The sequence below is a fragment of the Arachis hypogaea genome, chromosome 16, assembly GCF_003086295.3.
Source record: "Arachis hypogaea cultivar Tifrunner chromosome 16, arahy.Tifrunner.gnm2.J5K5, whole genome shotgun sequence".
NCBI lineage: Eukaryota > Viridiplantae > Streptophyta > Magnoliopsida > Fabales > Fabaceae > Arachis > Arachis hypogaea.
The window spans coordinates 149,284,673-149,307,278 of NC_092051.1; the positions used below are offsets into that span (position 1 = coordinate 149,284,673).

The window sequence follows — 22,606 nt, forward strand, 5'->3', positions numbered from 1 at the left end:
TGTCTTAGAATCTACTTAAGTTGTAAAATAATGGTGTCCAGGCTTATAGGTGATAGCGAAAGAAATATTTAATATCAACAAGGAGCAAGGGAAAGGAAAGTTCATGACCAATTCTTAGTCTCAGATATCAGAAGTCAGAAGTCATATCCTGAAGCAGATAATCGAAGTGATTAAATATTTTCTTTCTTTTTTTTCTCTCTCGTTGACTATGATCATCCAAAATTTTTACTCTTATTAATGGATGTTGTGTTTGTTTCAGCTATTTTATCAGATAATCATTTTTCTTTTAATTAAAAGAAATCAATATTTTTATACACGTGGAAGCCTTCGCAAATTAGATTTTTAAAAGTATGATCTCGGCTCTTTTCCAGGAAAGTGTTAAAAAGCACTATAACTACATTGCTGATTCATAGCTTTGTCTTTTTGTTTTACTTTGCTGAATTTGTACACTATAACAATGACATCTCCAATAATCATGGTTATTTTATTAAAGAATATTTTAGGAGAGAAAAGGATTATACACCAAATTCTTCGCAAATCTCTTAATAAAATTCTTTATACTTAGTAGATACACATAAGACCTGACTAACAATATGTTAATAATTATTCTTAGTCAGAATTCAGATGTCAACTCCTCCAGAATAATTTTTCTTCGATTATTAACTAATCATACATATAACCAAAATATGGTTCATCTTTTCTCCTTCCAAATTCAAAGAGTTGCATAATGTCTCGTTGGTTATCAATGTTGTCTTTGGCACTGCTGTTGCCTCTGATTGTGTGGTCCAAAGCTAATGATAGTAAAGATCATGAAAGAGAAGGAAGAAGAAGCTGCATAGACTACAAGATTTTGAACATTGGAGCAATCATAGACTTCCATTCACTAATTGGAATGGAGCAGAAGATAGCTATGGAAGTTGCTATCAAAGATGTTAATAGCATATTGAGTTGTTCCAAGCTTGTTTTGAACTTCAATGATTCTCATCGGAATCCATCTAGTATGGTGGCAGCTGGTAATTAACGTTCAACCTTATATATATATATATATATATATATATATATATATATATATATATATATTACTCATTTTGTTTTGTACGTTAAGTTCATACATATTTTTCAACTATATATATAGGATGCGTGACTCGTCTAATGTAGATATTACTTCTCATTCAATATTACTAAATGTATCTTAATTTAGTATTTAGTATATGAGACAAAAATAAACATAGTTAAACAAGTCATTCATATTTCATATTCTTCCTAATAATAATAATAATAATAATAATAATAATTTTAGAAGCTGCGTGATGTTTTACCTACCTAAGTATAATTAATTTTTTTGTTGTTGATATTTGTTAATGTATATTGATGTAAGCATGTAGAAACACATAATTATGTTTTTGCAAATATTAATTTTGAAGTTGTGGTCCTACTTGCCATTTGACCGCTACAACTTGATTCTATTTAAATTATAATATTCTTAGGATCAAACTTGTTAATCTCACCCTTACAATTAATCGTTCATCCTGTCAATGAATTATAGCTCAAATGGCATAGTTTTACCCTACTCGTCTAAGAGATCGTGGGTTTGAGTCTCCCTATCTTTGGTAAAAATTAATCGCTCATCCTAATTAATTCACTTCTTAACAAGTCAGTATAGCATAGTAATTCACATAATCATATCATAATTGAAACTTAGAGTCATATCAGAATATAAGAGATAAAGTTGATATCTCATCATTTTTGCACCCCATGTATTTGCATTAATTCTTGAATGAATGTGTTTATTTGACATTTAAAATTCTTGGTTTACTAAACTTTTAAGCCTTTGATTAATTCATCTACTATTTTCCTCTTTTCTTCATGTAAGTGTAGATCTTGCAAACAGCAAAAAGGTGCAAGCTATCATAGGAACAAAACTTGATGGAGCAACATTGGTCAATGAGATTCTTCAAAGCTCAAAGGAAATTCCCATCATATCCCTAACATCAAGTTCAGAAATAAGACAAATTCCATTGCCAAACTTCATACAAATAGGTAATGACATTACCTTAAACTTACAATGCATTGCAGCCATCATATGTGAATTCAATTGGAGAAAAGTGACAGCAATTTATGAACATGACAATGGATTCACCTCTTATGATTCAGATATATTAACAAAACTCTCATATTCTCTTAGCCATGTTAATTCTGAGATTGAAAACTATGTAGCTTTTCCTTCAGTGGACACCCTTTTAGACCCAAAAACAGCTATAGAACATGAACTTAAGAAGCTAAAGAACAAGAGCTATAACAGGGTTTTCTTGATTCTACAATCATCATTAGAGTTTGCAACTATTCTGTTCGAGAAAGCGAATCAGATGGGGTTGATGGAAAAAGGGTCAGTGTGGATCATCACAGATGACATAGCTAGCCATCTTGATTCACTGGATTATTCATCTGTTACCTTCAATATGCAAGGTGTTATTGGGTGCAAAACAAGCTTCGTCGAGTTGAGCCAGACATTCAAACGTTTCAAATTCGCGTTCCGCCGCGAATTTGGGTTGGAATATCCTGAAGAAGAAATAGAAAACCCCATCCAAGTCTCTCTGCTCTTAGAGCTTATGATGCCATTTGGATCATTGCTCATGCTCTAAGAAAATCACAATCACAAGGAAACTTTTCCATGGAAGAGTTATCAAAGAATGTTGTAGCTACAAATCATGAGGGTCTAAGTGGTAAAATAATTTTCAAAGATGGAAAATTGTTGGAACCAGCAACATTTAAGATTGTCAATGTTATTGGAAGAAGTTACAATGAGTTAGCATATTGGTCACCAGAATCCGGTTTCTCAGAGAACCTTGTCAACCAAATTAGTCCTTCTTCTGCTTCTGCTTCGACCTCTGGTAGAGTACTTTTAAGTAATGCGAATTGGCCGGGTGGATCGAAATCAGTGCCAAAAGGTTGGGTTTATAATAATGAAGGAAGGAGGAGTGTGAAGATTGGTGTCCCTGCTGGGGATCCATGTCCTCAGTTTGTGAATGTGAGTTATGATCAGAGGCTGAATCAAACACATATCACTGGTTTCTCAATACATGTCTTTGAAGCAGTTGTGAAGCATTTACCTTATCAGCTTCCTTATGATTTGGTGCCATTTTATGGATCCTATGATGACATAGTTGTGCAAGTGAACAATAAGGTAAAATCTTCACTAGTTCACTCCATAGTAATATAGGAAGAAAATTTTTCAGAATGACAAATTTTGTCTGATTTGTTTATCCAATTGTTGAGTTGTTTCTGGGTTCAAGACATGAAATTAGCCACCAATGTAATTATCAAGTTAGACTAGCTAGATTGCGTCCTTTAGTGCAGCTCTTTCCCGGATCTTTCGTTAACACGAAGTGTTTGTATGCCGGGTTGTCCTTTTTTGTTTGTTGTAGAATGCTTATTAGTTATTAAATCTTGAATGAACTCACGGTGGACGATAATTTTGTAAATAAAACTAGAGAAAAATCTAAGAAGATTTACAAGTAACCGTTAAAAGAAATCTAAATATAAATAGTTTTAACACATATATGGCTTATGATACAACACTATGGCATTGTTTATGTATGTTGGTGATGTAGGTTTTTGATGCTGCTGTTGGTGATATTCAAGTAATTGACCAAAGATATGCATATGCTGAATTCTCTAATCCATATATTCCATCCGGTATTGCCATGGTATCAAAAGTAAAGCCAGATAGATCAAAAGAAACATGGATGTTCATGGAAGCTTTCACAAAAGACATGTGGTTGTTAATGGCAGCAATGCACATGTTTATATCATTTGTTATATGGTTGATTGAACGTGAACATAATTCAGAGCTTAAAGGGTTTGGAACCATGCTATGGTTTTCTGTCACCACATTATTCTTTGTACATAGTAAGTACTTCATTTCATGCCATTATTAGATTATAATTAAAATCTTATCATATGTTTGCTTAAAACTTGTCAATTTCCCATGTTCCTCTATGAAACTCATATCAAATCAAATAATTATTGTATTTTCAGGAGAACCTGTGAAAAGCAACTTGGCCAGAGCAGTGCTAGCACCATGGTTGTTTGCAATTCTGATAGTGACAACATGTTTCACAGCAAGCCTCTCATCAATGATGACAGTGTCTCAACTTGAACCATCTGTGCCTGATATACAAACACTGCTAAGGACCAATGCAATAGTGGGTTGCAATAAGAACACATTCTTGGTTCATTACTTGGTTAATGAACTGAAATTCAAGCCTGAGAATGTTAAGGGCTTTGAATCAATTAGTGATTTTCCAAGGGCTTTTGAGAAAAAAGAAATTGTAGCAGCTTTTACTATTGCACCTCATGCTGAAGTCTTTCTTGCTACACATTGTAAGGGATATATCAAAGCAGGACCTACCTTAAAGCTTGGTGGATTAGGCTTTGTGAGTTTTTTTCTCTCATCTTCCTATCTCTTTTTAGTTGAAACTTGAAAAGGATAATTGTGCAAATTTTTCCTTTTTAATAGAAGATATATATGTTTAATAATTTATGACAAATGCTTTGGATATCAGAATCTTTTATTTTTTACCATGCATAATCATAAACTCAATTCTTTTAATCTAATTCCTTTAGTCTAGTAATCCAATAATATACTTTATCTTATACTTTTGAACCTTAATGACTAAGTAATGATAAAAAATAATAAATTATGATGGCTCACTAGCATTCTTCATAACTTATTTTTTAAAATTTTTCTTATTAGAAAAAGGTTTTAATTATTATGTGTTTTAAAAGCACGTATTAAAATTATTACCAATAGAAGATTTCAAATTTTTATTTTGAAAATGCACAGCAAATATATTGGAAACTCAACTTTACATCTTTTTCTATAAAAACTTTTTTAATTGAAAATTTTTTTTTAGTTGCTTACCATATTTTTTAACACGATAGACAAAGAACTAATTTATTGTAGATCAGGGTTTAGGCTGCGTACATTACAACCTTGGTTGCGGCCCTTTCCCGGACCCTGCGTTAAACGCGGGACGCTTGTGCACCGGGTTGCCCCTTTATCAGGGTTTCAGGTCAGATTTTTTCAGTTGATAATTTTAACTTGTGTTCTTGTGTTCTTATGATACGTGTTAGTTAAATTTAAAAAAAAATAATAATTAAATCCTGACTTTATATCACAAAAATAGTTAGGTCTTTTATTAAATTTAATTTAAATAAGTCTCTCATCTATATAAATGAGAAGTCATTTGTAATTATTTGTATTTAAGTTTGATGAATTACTTAATTGTCTTTGTAATAAAAAAAAAGTCAAAGCTCAAGATTTATCTTTTTCTCTTATTAATAACTATGATTAGTTGAACTCTCTAAAATATATTTTTTTTTCTCTTAAAAACAGCCAAACTGTAATAAATAAAGAATCGGATATATATAATTGAGTTATAATTAAGTTGTGTTATATATACTATATAGTTCCCAAGTGTTGTTTAATTTATACTAACAGAAAAATTTCAAATGTTTTTAAAATACTGGTCTTCCAATTATGAAATATATATATATATATATATATATATATATATATATATATATATATATATATATATATTAATTAAAATCAACTGTTAAAAACTTAAAATCACTAAAATATTATTATTTCAAAAACATTTGAGTTTTTCTTTTTTCTATATATATTATACAGTTATAACCTTATCAAATGTATGCAGGCATTTCCCAAGGGTTCAGCCCTATCAATTGACATATCAAGAGCAACATTGAAAGCAATAGAAAGTGGAGAAGTACAAAAACTAGAAGAAGAAATGTTATCTAAAACCACTTGTGGATCTCCAAATAGCAACATTATTCAAAATGTTGAACTTGGTCCCCAACCATTCTTTGGCCTATTTGGAATTTGTGGAGGCATTGCTGTCTTTGGTTTGTTAGTCTCAATGGCTCCTCTAATTGGAAAGAAGGGAAAAGGATTTATCAACTATTTAGAAGGGACATCATCATTGTTACAAATAGGATTAGGCAAAATAAAATCTTGTGTTTCAAAGAATCTAAGCAAGTACATAGCTAGTGCTCCAATCCAAGATGAAAATAAGAACTTAGAGGATGTCTCAAATAAAATGGAGCAAAATGTAGTGAATATTGAGTTGCCAATAACAACACACCACCACTTATGATTCACAAAATGTATTAGCTCTAGGATCTTCAATGATTTAGATTTAGTTAATTACATTCATGCTAATATTGTGTATAGTATAACGTTTAACAAATTCAAAATAACCAATGTTTTTATCCGATTTCTCATTATTTCTTTTTGTGTTTTTTTTTATTAATTTTATCTATCTTATATTCTAAGAACATAAGATTATAAATTAATTTTTTTATTAAAAATATAAAAAATTTAAGTTTTTAATATATTTATTTTTTATTTATTAAAAAATTTAAAATTTTTTTATTAATAATAAATTTATCATGTGTGTTAAAGATACATATTAGTTAAATCCTTGTTTTTTCATATTTTGTTTTATCTTTGGATGTCTTTATTATTATTTTATGTGGGTCAACTTTTGATTATGCTTTGCAATGGCCACTGCCTAAACTATTTATCTTATTTTTCAAATAATTAAGTACACACTAATAAAAATAATGCCATGATCATTATTTATTTCATTTATTTATCATTTTAAAATGTTGGTATAATTATAATTAATTCAATGTATTTGAATATGAATCATGCATATATAAACATATTGACTCACCCCATCCAATAATACAGCTAGTTTTCGACAAATTAATATATTAAGAAATTAAAATTTTAAAATGATGGATAAAATATTGAAGATATAAATAAATACATTAAAATAAAAGTTCTAAAGTACTACTAGTATTAAATTTTCAAGTGTTATAGTGTAATATAAAAGCATGTGTTGAAGACTTCAAGTGCCAACTGCCAACTGTGAATTAACATAAGTTGGTGAACCTGAACCACCGCTGGCCCATTAAATGAGTAATTAACATTTGGACATTTGGTATCATTTTGTGCATTTTGGGTTCATTTCCCAATGTCATGTCGTAATTAATACTAACAGGTTCTTTGAGCTCATTTATGTTTGTATTCATGCAATCGTCCATCTACAAAAGATAACAACCATAAGCAAACAGTCAAATCATAAAGTTTTATACATGAAATTGAAATTAAGTTAACAATTGATTGGCTTAAAAATATAGGTTTCTGACGTTTCGTCTCGTAGATATTTAAATTCTTAAAAATTAAAAAAATATATACGTTTTCGATTTTTTTTTTAAATTAAGATATTTAGATCTTTCTATTACATTAAATTTTTGAGATCTAATAAAAATGTTTGATATAAATTCTGTTCTGCTGACGTGACTGTTATAGTATGCTATGTGAAAGTCTAAAGTGATTAACCATTTTAGACTTTTACGTGGCACATCGTAACGTCCACATCATTAGAATAAAATTTATGTCTTTGTTTAGTCTCAAAATAAAGTTCAATGTAATGGAGAATCTAAATGTCCTAATTTTAAAAAGTTTAAAAACGTATATGTATTTTTTAATTTTCAATAACTTAAATATTTACGAGACAAAAAGTTAAATATTTATCTATTTTTTTTGCTAAAAATTTATTTTTTTGTGTTATTAGGAATGATATGATGCTGGCCTTTTTAGTTGTTGATTATAATGTTGAAAATAACTATTAGTTGTTTGTAAGCTAATTTTACTATTTTCATAGATTTTATATATTTTTTTTGTATTTGTGTTTATTTTTGTTGTTCCATGCTGATTTTTTTAAAAAAATACAAAATCATTAAAAGTTTATTCGGAAACAATATTATTAAAAACTGGTAAATTACCTTGATCTTACCTGAAGTTTAATTTATGGTGGGTTTGGCTTTTGGAATATGACCAAATACACTTTTTTTAGGCGGATTTTAAATTATATTTTTTGTTGACCTGCCTTGAATCAAAGTCAAACAGTTTTCTAAAAATTATATTATTATAAAATAGTTGGTGATACATTACAAGCTTTCATAGTTTGATTACTATATGTTAGTTACATACTTTTAGTGTTATTTTTTCAAATGTATATTCAACTTTGTTTTTTTCCCCTACTTATAAAATATGTTAATTTTATCGAAAGAGTTTTAAGTATATCGAAAATATTGGTATTCTAGTTATTTTAACTGTTGATCTAAATTATAAAAAATATATATAATATATATTAATTAAAATCAACGATTAAAACAATTAGAACATCAGTATTTTTAATACACTTGAAATTTTTTTAATTTTGTTATATATAATGTCTAATTTACTATCTGTTAGTTAAAAAATCAAACTAACTACTATATGTTAGTTAAAAAATCAAACTAACTCAATTTATTGATCACTGATTAAACTAATTAGTTTCAAGTCAATCTAAGGCTCTAATTAACAGAGAAAAGTTCATTTTTCTTAATTAAGTATTGGTGGCTTGATTCTTAGATTGGAGATTAAATAAACGTTAAAATTATTGGTTAATATCACATAATCAAAGTATTAATTTATATATATATATATATATATATATATATATATATATATATATATATATTAAATTGCATAATTAGTCACAAGAATCGTTAAATATACTCTAATAGATTATTGAACTTATAATAAATAAATAATATTTTTTTAGATTTAGCTAACATATATTCTAAAGACATATGATAAGTTTATTATTAATAAAAAATTTAAATATTTTTATAAATGTAAAATAAATATATCGAAAACTTAATTTCTTTATATTTTTTAAAAAAAAATTCTTAATTTATAAATTTAATATATTTTTTAAAGTATAAAATAAATAATTTTTTTTACTTATGTAATATTACGTAATTAGATACATATACATATATAATTATAAAAAAAAGATAAATAAATCTTTGATTTTATAATTTAAAGATATATAAATTTTTGACTAATTAAAAATACAAAAATATTATTTATTTTTTAAGATGTGAAATATTAAAATTTTTTAATTTAAAATATATAAAAACAAATAAATTTTTCAGAAAAACTTAAATATCTTACATTTAAAAAATTAAAAGATATTTTTGTATTTTTAGTTAGTGGAAACTCAAAAACTTAATTATTTATTTTTAAAATAAAAAGATAAAAATCTATTTATTATTTTTTAAAAAAAATTATTTTATGAAAAATATTAAATGATCAACAGATTTTATATTATTATCAATATTTTTAATGATATAAAATTATATTTAACAATACGAAATTATTTATTTTTTTATTAATTAAATATTAGTCAAAATTTAATAAAAATGATGATAATAAACTTTCTCTTATTTTATACTAATACTCGATCAAAATGAAATGTTTATTTTTAGGATAATATTAGATAATTAATAATTTTTTTAAATAATTTAAATAATTATGAATAAAATAAAAATATATTATATTTTTAAATTATTTATTTAAATTTTAATATTAAAATAATTATTTGTATACTTAATAAAATAAATATCCAATAAATCTATTGAAGGATGAGTGATAAGAATTGAGATCCCTGATATGGCATCCGGTCCCCCAGTTCCCAGAGAGACAGGGAGGTGACAGGTCTCGTGCGTATGTTTGAAAGCGTGATATTCACGCACATCAACGTGGCATCTCGTACCCATTCAGTACTACAGCTATACACTCACTTCCATCCTCTCTTCTCTTCTTTTCTTTTCTTTTTCTCTCTTCAATCTCCGCCGACAATGCCGTCACTCTCTTCTTCTTTCTTAATTATTTTGGATTAGTCTGACTCACATATCATACATGCTTAAATACCTCCAAAGATTCCATCCATGTGACCAATCCCATCTCATTTCCCATCCCACTCATCCCTCCTTCACCTCCTCCAAAAATTATTGTTCCCAATATATCATTTAAAAATTATTGGCTAATTTTTTTTATATGAAAAAATATTAGTATTTTAGTTGAAAATATAAATATTTAGTATAATTATAGGTGAGTGAATTTTTTAGGTAGAAAGTCAATACATGAACAGTGTGTTACAATACGTAAAGGGCGTATTAGACACGTGGCAGCATTTTAGTCAATACATGGAGTATGTTGGATACGTGACAGTATTTTAGTCAACACGTGGAAGGCGTATTGTACCACGTGGAGATGTATTGCACAATATCTACAATACTATAAAACACTTCAAATGTCAATATTCAATTAAAATACTATCTCTCTTTTCATATTAAAAATAATTTTTGACATATTAAATTCAATTTAAAAATATTATTGGTTTATAAACTAAGATGTATAAGGTAATATTCAAATTTAATTGAATTAATGAATTAATAATAAGAGCAACTCAAATTAACTTTTAACAATATTATATTGTAAAATTAAAATATATTATATACATAAAAATTAATTATTAAATTAATTATTATATATTTATATATAATTAATTTGATTATTATTATATATATATATATAGAAGATAATTATATAAGATTAATTAATTTTAATACACTCATTGTAGAAGATTTTTTACATAATTATCTAACTATATTTATTTGTTTATATTACTGTTCGTTACTTAGGAGATTTTGTGTGCTCGACGAGTCGGGTGGTGGTGAGAGGATGAGCGGATAAGACCTTGGACTAACTTGGAGCGGATGTAGAGAAGCGGGTTGAAAGCTAGCGATGTTGGAGGGGGTGTGGATGGAGGGGTGATCACCTGTAAGGACACTCCAACGATTAAATCAGTGTCAGTACAAGGTGATAATCAAATTAGGTAAGATATTGGTACTTTGGGGAGAGAGCTGACCTTTTTCCTTATATACTGTGCTGGATGGGCCCGTAGGTGACCTAGCCTAATGGCCAGGAAGTATCTATGAGCTATCTTGATCCATGCGGAGAAGAGCAGGTCGTTTCGGTTTTCAGGTCGGAGATTCGAGTGCTGTCCCAAAGATACCGACCCGACCGATTGCTGGGCGTGGTGACTTGGGCCGCTTAATGGCAAGTCAGGCGCGCGCACGGGTGTTGGGAACCGGCCTGTTGGGTTCTTCCTGGTGTGGAACGGTTCAGAGCTTGGATCCGAGGCGGTGTTTCAATCCGCCGACCAATCGAATTGGACTTGTGGCAGTCTATAACAATTACTTTGTCTTAGTTAAGGTAAAAATAATTATTGTTATTGATATGATAATATAATTAAATATAAAAAATATTAAAATGAAATTTTTATATTTATACGATATATAATGAGAATATGAAAAAATTTAGTGTATAATTTCTTTCAAAATAGCATTAGTTATATATAATTGAAAATATATTTTATAATATCTAAAATTTAAATCCATAATTTTTTTCATTTGAATATGAAATATTTACCATTTTACCTAACATTACATTTATTATTACTGTACACATTTAGTTAATAAAAAATGGATTAGTAGAGACACACTAGTTATATATAAAAAGATTGTAAAGTTTTCTACTTACATCAAAGCACGATTTGAATTCTAATCTAATTTAGAAAATTATTTATGTTTAATAGTCAAAAATATTTTAAATTCTTTGCATACATAAGATAAGATATGATTATGAGAGATTAAAAATTTTAAAAATATATTAAAATTTATAAAAAAAACAACTTAAATATACAATACACTAATATTTTAATAATTTTTAATAGTTAATCTTAATTATAAAACTTTTTAATATATTTACATCAATATAAGTTTCAGCTAAGAATTATATTAATTAAGAAGAAAGTAAAGGAGGAAATCAGGAAAGTACTATTGAGCCATTGACCCTACTATAAATCTAGAAGATCAAAAAGACAAAACTGGAATTTTCTCATGACTGAAACTCAAAGCATGTGTGTTCTCTCTCTTATTATGTACAACTCATATATACAGATAAGACAGCCTTGCTACAGCTTTCACAAACATAGCATTGTGTGTGTGCACAATTTCCCACTCACATCATTCACCAACACACACTTTAGGAAATTTTGTACACATGTCAAGAAATGGGTAAAAACAATTTGTTTTTTTTTTTTAATAAATCTTTTGTTTAATATTTATTTTTTTAAATATCATATTGTTCTAATAAATCATTAGGTAAAGTATTTTTTTGTCTTTGAAATTTAACAGAAATTTTAAAAATATTTTTAAATTTTATTTGTTTTAATTTTGTCTTAAAAGTTTTCGATTTGCATCAATTTGAGATCGATTCAACAACAATTTCATAAGAATGGCCCTTCAACACAAGCAAATCAAGTATTATTTTCATGCATTATTGTTAGATTGATCTTAAATTTTTTAAAAATTTAACCGTCGAGGATATATTTGATACAAATAGAAAATTTTTGGAACGAAATAAAACTTAAGAATATTTTTAAAATTTTTGTCAAATTTTAAGGACAAAAATTTATTAAATTCAACTAAATTCTAAAAATTTATTGATTTTTTAAATAAAAAATATATAAATTTTGTTAAATACAGAAGTTTTATATAATGAGCACATAAATTTTTGAAAACATAATTTTTTTTAAAACGCATAACTTTTGTAAAATTAATATAATATTAATTAGAAGAAAAAGAAAAAGAAAGGTGTTAAGAGAAAAAAAACAACACAAAAAAATTAAGAGAACAAAAAAATAAACACAAAAAAACTACAAGGGCATAGCATAAGAAGAAAAAGAAGTAAAGGAAAAAAAAAGAAACGAAAAAAACAAACACATAGAAGAATGCAGATTAGGGGAAAAATAATAAAAATACTAAAATTTCAAGTCATTTCAAATGGATTTAATGTTATTTTATAATTAAATTTGACATAAATAATTAATATATTAAAAAATTAATAATATTTAATTTTATTATTAAGTAAAATTAATCTATCAATCATTATCATTTTTTTTAATTATAAAATATTGATGATTGATTACTAGGTTTTTAGTTTTTTTTTTATAAAAAAATGTAAAAAAAAACGTTGGTTATAATTTTTTAACACATGTATAATAATATTATTAATATTTACATTACTTGATTATTTTTGTCAAATTTAATGATAAAATAGTATTAAATTTATTTAAAATTTTTAAAATATAAAAAATTTAATTAAAATTTAATTTAAATATTAAAAACTAAAATAGTACTTTATTTATTATTTTTTTCTTTTAAAATATTTGATTGAAAACTTACTTGGATAAAAACTTATACGTCCGGTGAATAAGTTTTTTGTTTTAATTATGTCCCAACCAAGTGCCTAAAATGTTATTGGTTTATTTTTTAACAATAAAACATATAACTGGTATGAAAAAAAAAAGACATAAGTTTTAGATACCAGAATCTTAAGAAAAAAAAAAGGAAAAAAACGTGTTGAGAGGAAGAAGAGATTGGAATAAAAAAAAAAAGTTTTTTTTTTGTAGGTGTATTTGGGCTCATCCTTAAACGCTCCTTGCTAAGTATGGAGTGCTGCACACCTTGTGAATTCATTAAATCTGAACTCTTTATTTATTATATTTTATTTGAATGGTCTAGATTTAAAAAGGCAACCTGTTAATCAGGTTAATCATTTTTTTACAAGTTTTAGATTTTTTTTGTAAATCTCAGATATTGGGCTGAAGTTCAAAATAAAAAATAGTACATAAATATTAAAAACAACATGTCTGTACAAAAAAAAGTTATTAGACTTTAGAATTAAAATAAATAATACATAAAAAATAAGTTAAAAAATTCATGTACTAAATCCAGAAAAAAAAGATATATTAGAATCTTAAAAAAATATTAAATATATATTATGTATATAATATTAAAATTTAAATAAATTTTGTTTTGTGTGAAATAAAACTATAATATTAAATATAAACACAATGATAAAAATTTTTGTGTTATATATATATAATATTAAAATTTAAGTAAATTTTGTTTTATGTGAAATAAAATTATAATATTAAATATAAAGACAATTATAAAAAATTTTGTGATATATATATATATATATATATATATAATTTTATTTTGTGTGAAACAAAATTAAAACATTAAATATGAATAAAAAGATAAAAAATTTTGTATTATATAAATTTAATTAAAAAGAACATATATACAACATAAAAATCAAACAAACATATAATAATTTTATTTTGTACGAAACAAAAATTTATATAAAAAATATTTATATAATTAAAATTATTAACAATTTTTTTATTGAAATATGTTATTTTATTATATTTATAATATATTATTTTGGATAATTATATTATTTTAGTTAATATATATTATTTAAAATAATATTTAAAATTTATTATTTTGTATTAAGAATATTACTAAAAATATATTATTAGTTTTTCTTAAAATAATATTTTCTTTTATTTGGTTCAAACACTATGACGATAAAAATTTTTATGTAATTGCGTTTATTTAATAAATATTATATTCATTTATTTCTATATTGCATGTAAAATAAATAATTAATGTTTAAAAAGTTAATGAAAATTATGTCATTTGAACTATAACTCGTTGATAAAGAAAGAAATATTCTTAATTATATATTAAATAGAATAATTATTTATTAGGCTCGTTCTTATACAAATAAAATTTTTTCTTAATTTTATATCTGTAATATTTTATACCAATTAACTTTAAAATTTAATTATTTTTTGAATAAATTAATAAAAAAATAATACAAATAATTGTTTAAATATAATTATATTTTTATTTTTTATTTTATTATGTACAATTTGAGGATAATTTGAAATAAAAGATAATGAACTTTATTGTAACTGCCATCTATTTTGTGCTTTGACTATGTCGTCATCTGATGGAGCCTTCATAGAAACCGTGATTCTTCTACATAATCGATTTTGCGTTTGGAGTTAGCCAACCAGCAGCAGCGACAGACATGCGTCTTTAAAGGTCATTTATGATAGATGTGGAATGTGGTGGATTCAAAAGCGTTAAAATCTGTGATTAGTCAGAACGATAATGGAAGCATCTGCCAACAAATAAAACAGTGAAAATGCTTGAAGACATCATCACATCGACAATAATAGAGTAATGGAGGAATTCAATCAAATTTTCTTGAGTATTTTTTGGTGCAAAGGTCGTCCGTGTGTTAAATGAGGGAATTAGTATTTTTGTTAGTGCCGGTTTGTTTGTTCAGCCTATGACAAAAAAAAATAATAACAATAATAAATAAATTAAATTTACCTGATAACTTTTGATAGTAGGTTAATTTTTAAAGAGTGTTGCACTCCCTACTTTACCTGGAGTGCACTAGCTTTCGCCGTGTATTTGATTTGATTTAATGGTGTTTAAGAACTTGACGGAATAATGATTTATTTATCTATCATCACTCAATTTTTTAAGCATCTAAATTCGAAACTTTAAGCAGCTCATTTTAATATACATTTGTATTTATATATTAATCTAAAAATAACAAAATAACAAAAACAAAAACAAATCCAATAAAAAATTAATACTTTTAATTGTAAAGGAAAAAACCACATAACCAAATATAACCAATACAAGTTTTTATCTGAATTTATAATTTTCTAGTTAGATAATAATAGTTGAATCTATTTTATTTTAAAATTTATAAGCTAAGGACAACATACATGTCAATATTGTTATCTAGTCTCATCTCATTTTACTAATAATAAAAAGTTCTCGCCAGTAAAAAAAATCAACTCTATATATTCAGTAAATATTATTATTTTTATTAATATTAATTTATATTTATATTTATAAAAATTTTATTTTCTCATAAAAAATATAATTTATATTTTTTTAATTTATATATATAAATAAATAAAATTTATTTATTAAAAATAGTTTAATATTTCTACATATCAAATGATAACTAAAATTACTAAAAATAGTTAATGTCTAAATATTTTTCAAAAGAAAAATCTTGGTTTTCTACCATTCTGCTAGCTGTCCTTAAGATTTAAGTAGTTATATAAATTGATGAATTCAACTCTCCACAGTGACAGGCTCACAGCACAGAATATATTAGAAAGAAATTATAAATAAATAGAAGTAATTGCTTAACGTCTTGCTTTCAGAAATAACAAACACCAAGTGTACGCTAGCAACCTTACTCTCTCTCAGATCTCCTCGTCGTCGTCATCGTCGTCATCACCACCGTCCGTTGGTTTCTCATCGATCCGTTCCACAGGAATGGACGGCTACGATGGAACCGTTAGGCTCGGAGCCATCAACCTCAAGCAGCATGATCTTCGAGCCGGCGCCGCCGGCGAATTTGACTCCGGACCGGACGTTTCAGTTTCGTCGCCGGTCACCAGGCAGAAAGCCGCCGCCGCTAAACAGTTCATCGAGAATCACTACAAGAATTATCTCCAAGGATTGCAGGATCGCAAAGACAGGTGTGTATATATCTATACATACATAATTGTCGTTCCTTTCTACTATTTCTAATTCTCGTTTTCAATATATGGTTTCGAATTGCGGTTTGGAACTGAATTCTAGCTGAATCAGATGTAGTTTCTTTTTTTTTTTTTTTTTTATCTGCGTCGGATGTAACTGTTGGTTTTGCAATTGTCGTAGCGCGAGTGCAGCAATGATCGCAATTGTTTTGCATTTGATTTGGTGCTTAGCTTAATGTAATCTCAATTCTCAAATGTGCTTAGCTTAGCTTAATGTAACTGTTATTTTGATTATCATATGCAATGTTTTAGACAGAAATAAATAAATAAATAAAAAGTGCTGTTTCGCTTTAATTAGCATTTTGTGATGATGACGCCTGTAAACTCAAACTGTATTTATTCTATTAATTAATCAATTTATTGAGTTTAGTCTTACGAGAAAAGAAAAGCTGTTAGAAATTTAGAATAGAATAAATTTGATGCTGCACTAGTTTTTTCCTTTTTTTTCTTAAACATATTTATTTGTGAATTAAAAATCTTGATGTCATCTATTTAATCGCTCCTTTCAAAAACATCTGCTTCATTTGTATATAGAAAGAGTTACTTGGAAGTGGTTGATTGGTGCAGTGACTTTAGTGAATTTTACTTCATAGGACAGAATTCTCGTCACTAATTGCCTAAACTGAAGAAGGAGGGAAAAAAGAAGTATTGATCTTAATTGCTTATTATTGGTGTGTTTTCAGACGTAGAGAGCTACAGAGGAAAGTGCAGGAAGCTCAAATATCGGTTGAAGAGCGGGAGGAGATGATGAGGAATTTGGAGAGGAGAGAAACAGAATATATGAGGCTTCAGAGACGTAAAGTTGGAATTGATGATTTTGAGCAATTAACCGTAATTGGTAAAGGTGCTTTTGGTGAGGTACATAATAAATATTTTAGATTATGTTATATTATAAACTTTAGATTCCTTCATATATAGTATCTAATAATTTGTTAGGATGACTTAATTTTGTTTCGTTTCCAGTTAAAGATTTTTGCAGTCATCCAATCATGCTTTACCATTTAATAGAAGTGTTTGACTCTAATAATAATTGTCTCAAAAGGAGATTGAATAATGAATATGATTTGTCGACAGTACAAATGCATCAAATTTAATCTCTTGTTATAAATCTAGCTCCTTTATATTATGTTCTTAACTTTCTTTGAAAAATGTAGGTGAGGCTATGTCGTGCTAAAGGTACAGGAGAGGTTTTTGCCATGAAGAAGTTAAAGAAGTCAGAAATGCTTAGCCGCGGACAGGTATTGCAGTAACGAAGTAAAATTCATAAATCATCAATCCTTTTTTCATGATTTCCTCCGGCAGAGTTTTAGAGGCCTTACCAATAATGCTACATAAATCCAAACCAAATTTATATAAGATATCAGTGTTGGTACTTGGAATATATTATTCATTTGAGGTTGTGCTTTGTGTGTCGGATGTCCTTTCTTTTTAGAAAAAGAAAAATCAGTGCAAGTAGATAAAATATTGTCATTACTTGTTAAAGTTCATTGGACCTTTGGAATCAATTTATACGCCTTGTTTCTCACCATTTCCGTTCAAATTTAGGTTGAACATGTTCGATCAGAGAGGAACTTGCTGGCAGAGGTTGACAGTAGATGCATAGTAAAACTCCATTATTCATTCCAAGATGCAGATTTCTTATATCTCATCATGGAATATTTACCTGGTGGTGACATTATGACATTGTTGATGAGAGAAGATATTCTTTCTGAGGATGTTGCTCGTTTCTACATTGCTGAAAGCATTCTTGCTATTCACTCAATACATCAGTACAACTATGTCCACAGGTATGGCTATTGTCAAACTGTCCAAGTTTAGGATAATATGTTTTGGAAACAAAATTTGTGCTTAGTCTAATGTATTCTTCTTGTAGGGATATAAAACCAGATAACCTGATACTGGATAAAAATGGCCATTTGAAGCTTTCGGACTTTGGATTATGTAAGCCTCTTGATGATAAGTATTCAAGTATATTGGAAAATGAAGATTTTACCAGTCAAGAATCAACTAGTGAAACTGATGGATACTCTGCGTCCCCTTGGTTGATGCCTAAGGAACAATTACAGCAGTGGAAACGTAATCGGCGAACATTGGTACACCTTCCCCACCCAAAACACACACACATTTTAAGTTCTCTAGTTTGTATTGTTGGTTTAACAAGCAAATAATCCAAGTATAAGAACTATGAAGCAATGACTAAATTGTTTTTTTAATTTTTATATATAAATATATAGCCTGTCAACCATTAGCAACTTTTACACTTTCTTAGGCATATTCAACGGTTGGAACTCTTGATTATATGGCACCTGAAGTTTTGCTCAAGAAGGGATATGGAATGGAATGTGACTGGTGGTCTCTTGGGGCAATCATGTATGAGATGCTTATTGGGTATCCTCCCTTCTGTTCTGATGATCCAAGGATGGCCTGCCGAAAGGTATTATGGTTCATTTAATTTGTTACACTATTCATATCTTGTATCTGTTCATAACAACCTGGAGATTTTGTATTGTGGCAGATTGTTAACTGGAGAACATGCCTGAAATTCCCTGAAGAACCCAAGATATCAGCTGAAGCTAAGGATCTCATATGTCGCTTACTATGTGATGTTGACACTAGACTAGGAACCAGAGGAATAGAAGAAATAAAGGTAAATATTCTTTTAACTATATCCCTATCAGTATAATATTTTGGTAGTACGCTTCTTAAACTATATTCCTTATTTTGATTACTTAGTTTCTAACCACTTATTTGGGGCATGATGATTACTCAGTGAAACATTTAGAAAGTTGCTTGTTATGCACCCAGAAATTTCTAGATATTATTAATTTGCTCACGCCCCCTGCTTACATAATGATGAATATTTTAGGCTCATCCATGGTTCAAGAGTGTTCAGTGGGATCTGCTTTATGAATCAGAGGCTGCATTTAGACCTACAGTTACTGGAGACTTGGATACGCAAAATTTTGAGAAGTTTCCTGATGTAAGTGATAAAAATTTATGCATAGGAAATTATTTAAATTGTTGTATAATATAATTCGTTGCTGGCTCTAAAATCATTTTCTTTTTACCGAACATTTCAACAAAGTATATGAAATGTTGATAGGCAGTGTTAAGATAATATTCTAATGGTAGAGACCATGTAAAGGATTAGCTTTCCTCACAATTTAAGTGATTTGGTAGAAGTTCATATTCATAAATGGTTTTATATTTAACAATCACATTTGCCTAATTTTCTGTTTCATCTATAATGATTTAGATTCTTTAGATATTGATATAAATGGGTAGGGACAAATTATAAACAAATTATTTGAAGTTGTGCTGTGAGCATTTTGCAAATGTTCAAAGAGACAAGTTAAATGCTAGCTAAAATGATTATTCATTTATTTTCTTAGGGTAACACTTTTTCCTCACTCTTTTAGGTGTGGATTTTTTATCTTTCCAGATGTATTACCCTTTCAAATTTGTTATTATTTGCAGACATGGAATCAGTGACAATATTTCTAAAACTGTCATTTATTAATAGTTTCAAGTACAGAATTTGATTTGCTCCTTCAGTTTTCTTACTTCAGAAGAACATCTAAACTATGTTTATTTTTTTCCATTGGCAGATAGAAGGTCCACCATCTGTAACTGCAACTGTAGGACCTTGGCGAAAGGTAACCACTTCTGCTGTGGCTTATACTTTATTGAAATCCTCAGTAAGATCCTTTTGGTTTTATCATTTCTTATAGATATTTTACTTATGTTTTTGACATACTTGCAGATGTTGACATCCAAAGACACCAATTTCATAGGATATACTTTTAAGAAATCAGACATTCTTAAATCACTTGAAAATTCAGGTATACAAATTATTATGCTTGATACCTTTGCATTGTAAGATTATAATATGGACTTATGCTGTTCTATTTGGTGGTTTCCTAGGCTTAAGTTTACATGAATTAAGAAAGTTGGTGTAGTTCATGCAGATACCTTCTGATGATACTATATTATTTTACTACCAAAACTTGAGAGATAACAGTGGCACATAAAGTTATGATAAAGTTACTTTGATAAGTACACATAAGTTAGTTTGGTCTAAATATTTTAACATTCCACCTCTAATTTTTAGCCATAAATGAAGATATTTTCATTGAACTAGTGTCATTTTAAACTAACAAAAATTAAATTAATGGTTTCAGGTGCAGACGTTAAAGTAAATGGATCATCAAATGCCCCATCATTGATATCCTTGTTAGGTATGCTCAGTTATATCTACTGCCTAGCTAGATGCACTCTAAAGACATATGCACAGTCTTTCTTCTGGTTCTCATATGGATGGAGCAAATTAACTTACACGTTTACGACCTTTTTGAGAAGAAATACTTCGAGAAAATAAATATTGCACAAGAGCACTTATTTGCATAGCTTGATCTGCGCCTTAACCATATTGTATCGAATATAAAACTATCGATGTGTTCCTAACTAATAGCATAGGCTTACGGGAGACATATAGTACATAACATGGTCTTGATATTATAACTTTTATGGCTAAAATGTCTACATTTGATTCTTGCCACCTCTAATTCTCCAAAAGAAAAATTAAATTTCAACGCAAGATTAGGTACACTTGTATTGTCTGTTTCAAGCTCAAAAAGGATTTTTAAAAAATGCATGAGGGTTAGAAACCATGCATGTGCCTACCTGATAATTAAAGTTTTGGGGAACATGGTTCATGAAAATTGTTTGATTCTCATAATTGGGTTAGAGATGTTATTTAATATGTACAAAATTGATACTCTATATTTAGGAACACTCGTTAAATTGTACACATATATGCAAAGAATATTTAATCTGGTGAAGAAGGTTCAACCAGGCTCTATAACACACTATGGTTATGCAGGTAGGATTGATTTGCAAGATACCGTCATCCCAGAAACTGAGCAGAAGCCATAAACTTGAATGAAAACCCTTGCATGTTTAATGTACTGGATTTGATCCTGTATGCTATTCTTTATGCTTGTCAATTTGAAGATTATAGAGTGATTGAATGTTAGCAAGCATGCATGTTCTTAACTCATTACAGCCAAATACTGCAGTCAGTAAATACGGTAAGATCATGGATTGGATTCATCACTCATTCATGGTGGACTTTAGTACCTTGCGGCTCACTTCTACTACTACTGCTTTCTGCACTGTCAAAAACCCAAAAAGATGATTCCATATATTGTGACACCAAGTCAAAGCTGTGCTGTTCGTATATATAATCCTATATACATATTCAGTTTCACTTATGCTCTTCAGTGTTCAGTGATGAAAAAATTTTGGCTCCCATTATTTTTGTTGTACACAAATTTCCTGACCCAATTTCTCAAAGCAATTTTTATTTTTTTAACTAGTATCTTAAATCACAGGCTACTACTGTTATGATCATGGTTTTTGGGGAATTCTAGTATTACTTTTTTTGAAAGAAATAAAGCAAATCTGTTCTTTTTCCTTGGGTTATATATAGGTACAAACATAATTAATAGTCACATGGAATGGAATGAATGAATGGCATGGGAGTTTAAATGAGTATCTTCGTAGTTGTGTGTACAATGTCAGATTAAATCATATATTATCACATGTCTGTGGGGTCGAGGTTTTAATTAACTTATGATGATGATGCTGATATTACTAAATAAGATGAAAGTATGACAATATATTTTTTACTTAATTCGAATGATAAAAATAGTTTTTATGTAAAGATAATAATTGATACGTGGATACATGTTATAGTCAAATTGATAATCTAATGGTGTTTGACTGCTCGAAATAATATTTCTACATAAAGATTATTTTGATTATTTTTATGTGAGTTATCGTTTTCAGGGCTTAATAATTATTAAAAATAGTGTTAAGAGATTATGAAAAGGAAATTTTTTTTGAAAAATAACATTATCTTTAAATTTTCTGTTTTGGCCTTGAATTTATTTATATGTAAACCATTTAACTATTGGATTATCCTCCACATTATTGGAGGAGTACTTTCGGCTAGTTCTTTGCACACACATCCAAATCATGAAAGATGAAATATCACCATCTTTGCCATCACGAATGTATTCACACACGCAATAATTTCTCAAATGAATTCAAAGGAC

General features: G+C 27.8%; 3 protein-coding genes across 5 annotated transcripts; all 3 read left to right on the top strand.

Moving 5' to 3' along the window:
* The first annotated feature begins 41 nt into the window (after positions 1–41).
* Positions 42–6,312, top strand: LOC112697836 (glutamate receptor 2.9-like). 3 transcript variants are annotated; one of them, XM_025751192.3, is made up of 6 exons: positions 42–1,013; positions 1,879–3,184; positions 3,612–3,909; positions 4,039–4,436; positions 4,972–5,075; positions 5,724–6,312. In XM_025751192.3, exons 2-6 carry the CDS (start codon positions 2,672–2,674, stop codon positions 5,773–5,775), a joined length of 1,365 nt encoding a protein of 454 aa, XP_025606977.1. In that variant the 5' UTR covers positions 42–1,013; positions 1,879–2,671; the 3' UTR covers positions 5,776–6,312. The 3 variants fall into 3 exon arrangements, with proteins under 3 accessions (XP_025606977.1, XP_072075508.1, XP_072075507.1); XM_072219407.1 differs by having other exon boundaries at positions 4,979–5,075; XM_072219406.1 differs by lacking the exon at positions 4,972–5,075.
* Positions 728–2,642, top strand: LOC112805988 (glutamate receptor 2.4-like). Its single transcript, XM_025848303.1, has 2 exons — positions 728–1,013; positions 1,879–2,642. The coding sequence occupies exons 1-2, from the start codon at positions 728–730 to the stop codon at positions 2,640–2,642; spliced, it is 1,050 nt and encodes a 349-aa protein (XP_025704088.1).
* Positions 6,313–16,010: 9,698 nt separating the features above from the next.
* LOC112697837 (uncharacterized) lies at positions 16,011–21,800 on the top strand. The gene is made up of 12 exons (XM_025751194.2): positions 16,011–16,427; positions 17,171–17,345; positions 17,642–17,725; positions 18,033–18,274; positions 18,361–18,580; positions 18,757–18,921; positions 19,003–19,134; positions 19,354–19,467; positions 20,096–20,143; positions 20,251–20,329; positions 20,669–20,725; positions 21,370–21,800. Exons 1-12 carry the CDS (start codon positions 16,222–16,224, stop codon positions 21,420–21,422), a joined length of 1,575 nt encoding a protein of 524 aa, XP_025606979.1. The 5' UTR covers positions 16,011–16,221; the 3' UTR covers positions 21,423–21,800.
* The last annotated feature ends 806 nt before the right edge of the window (positions 21,801–22,606 follow it).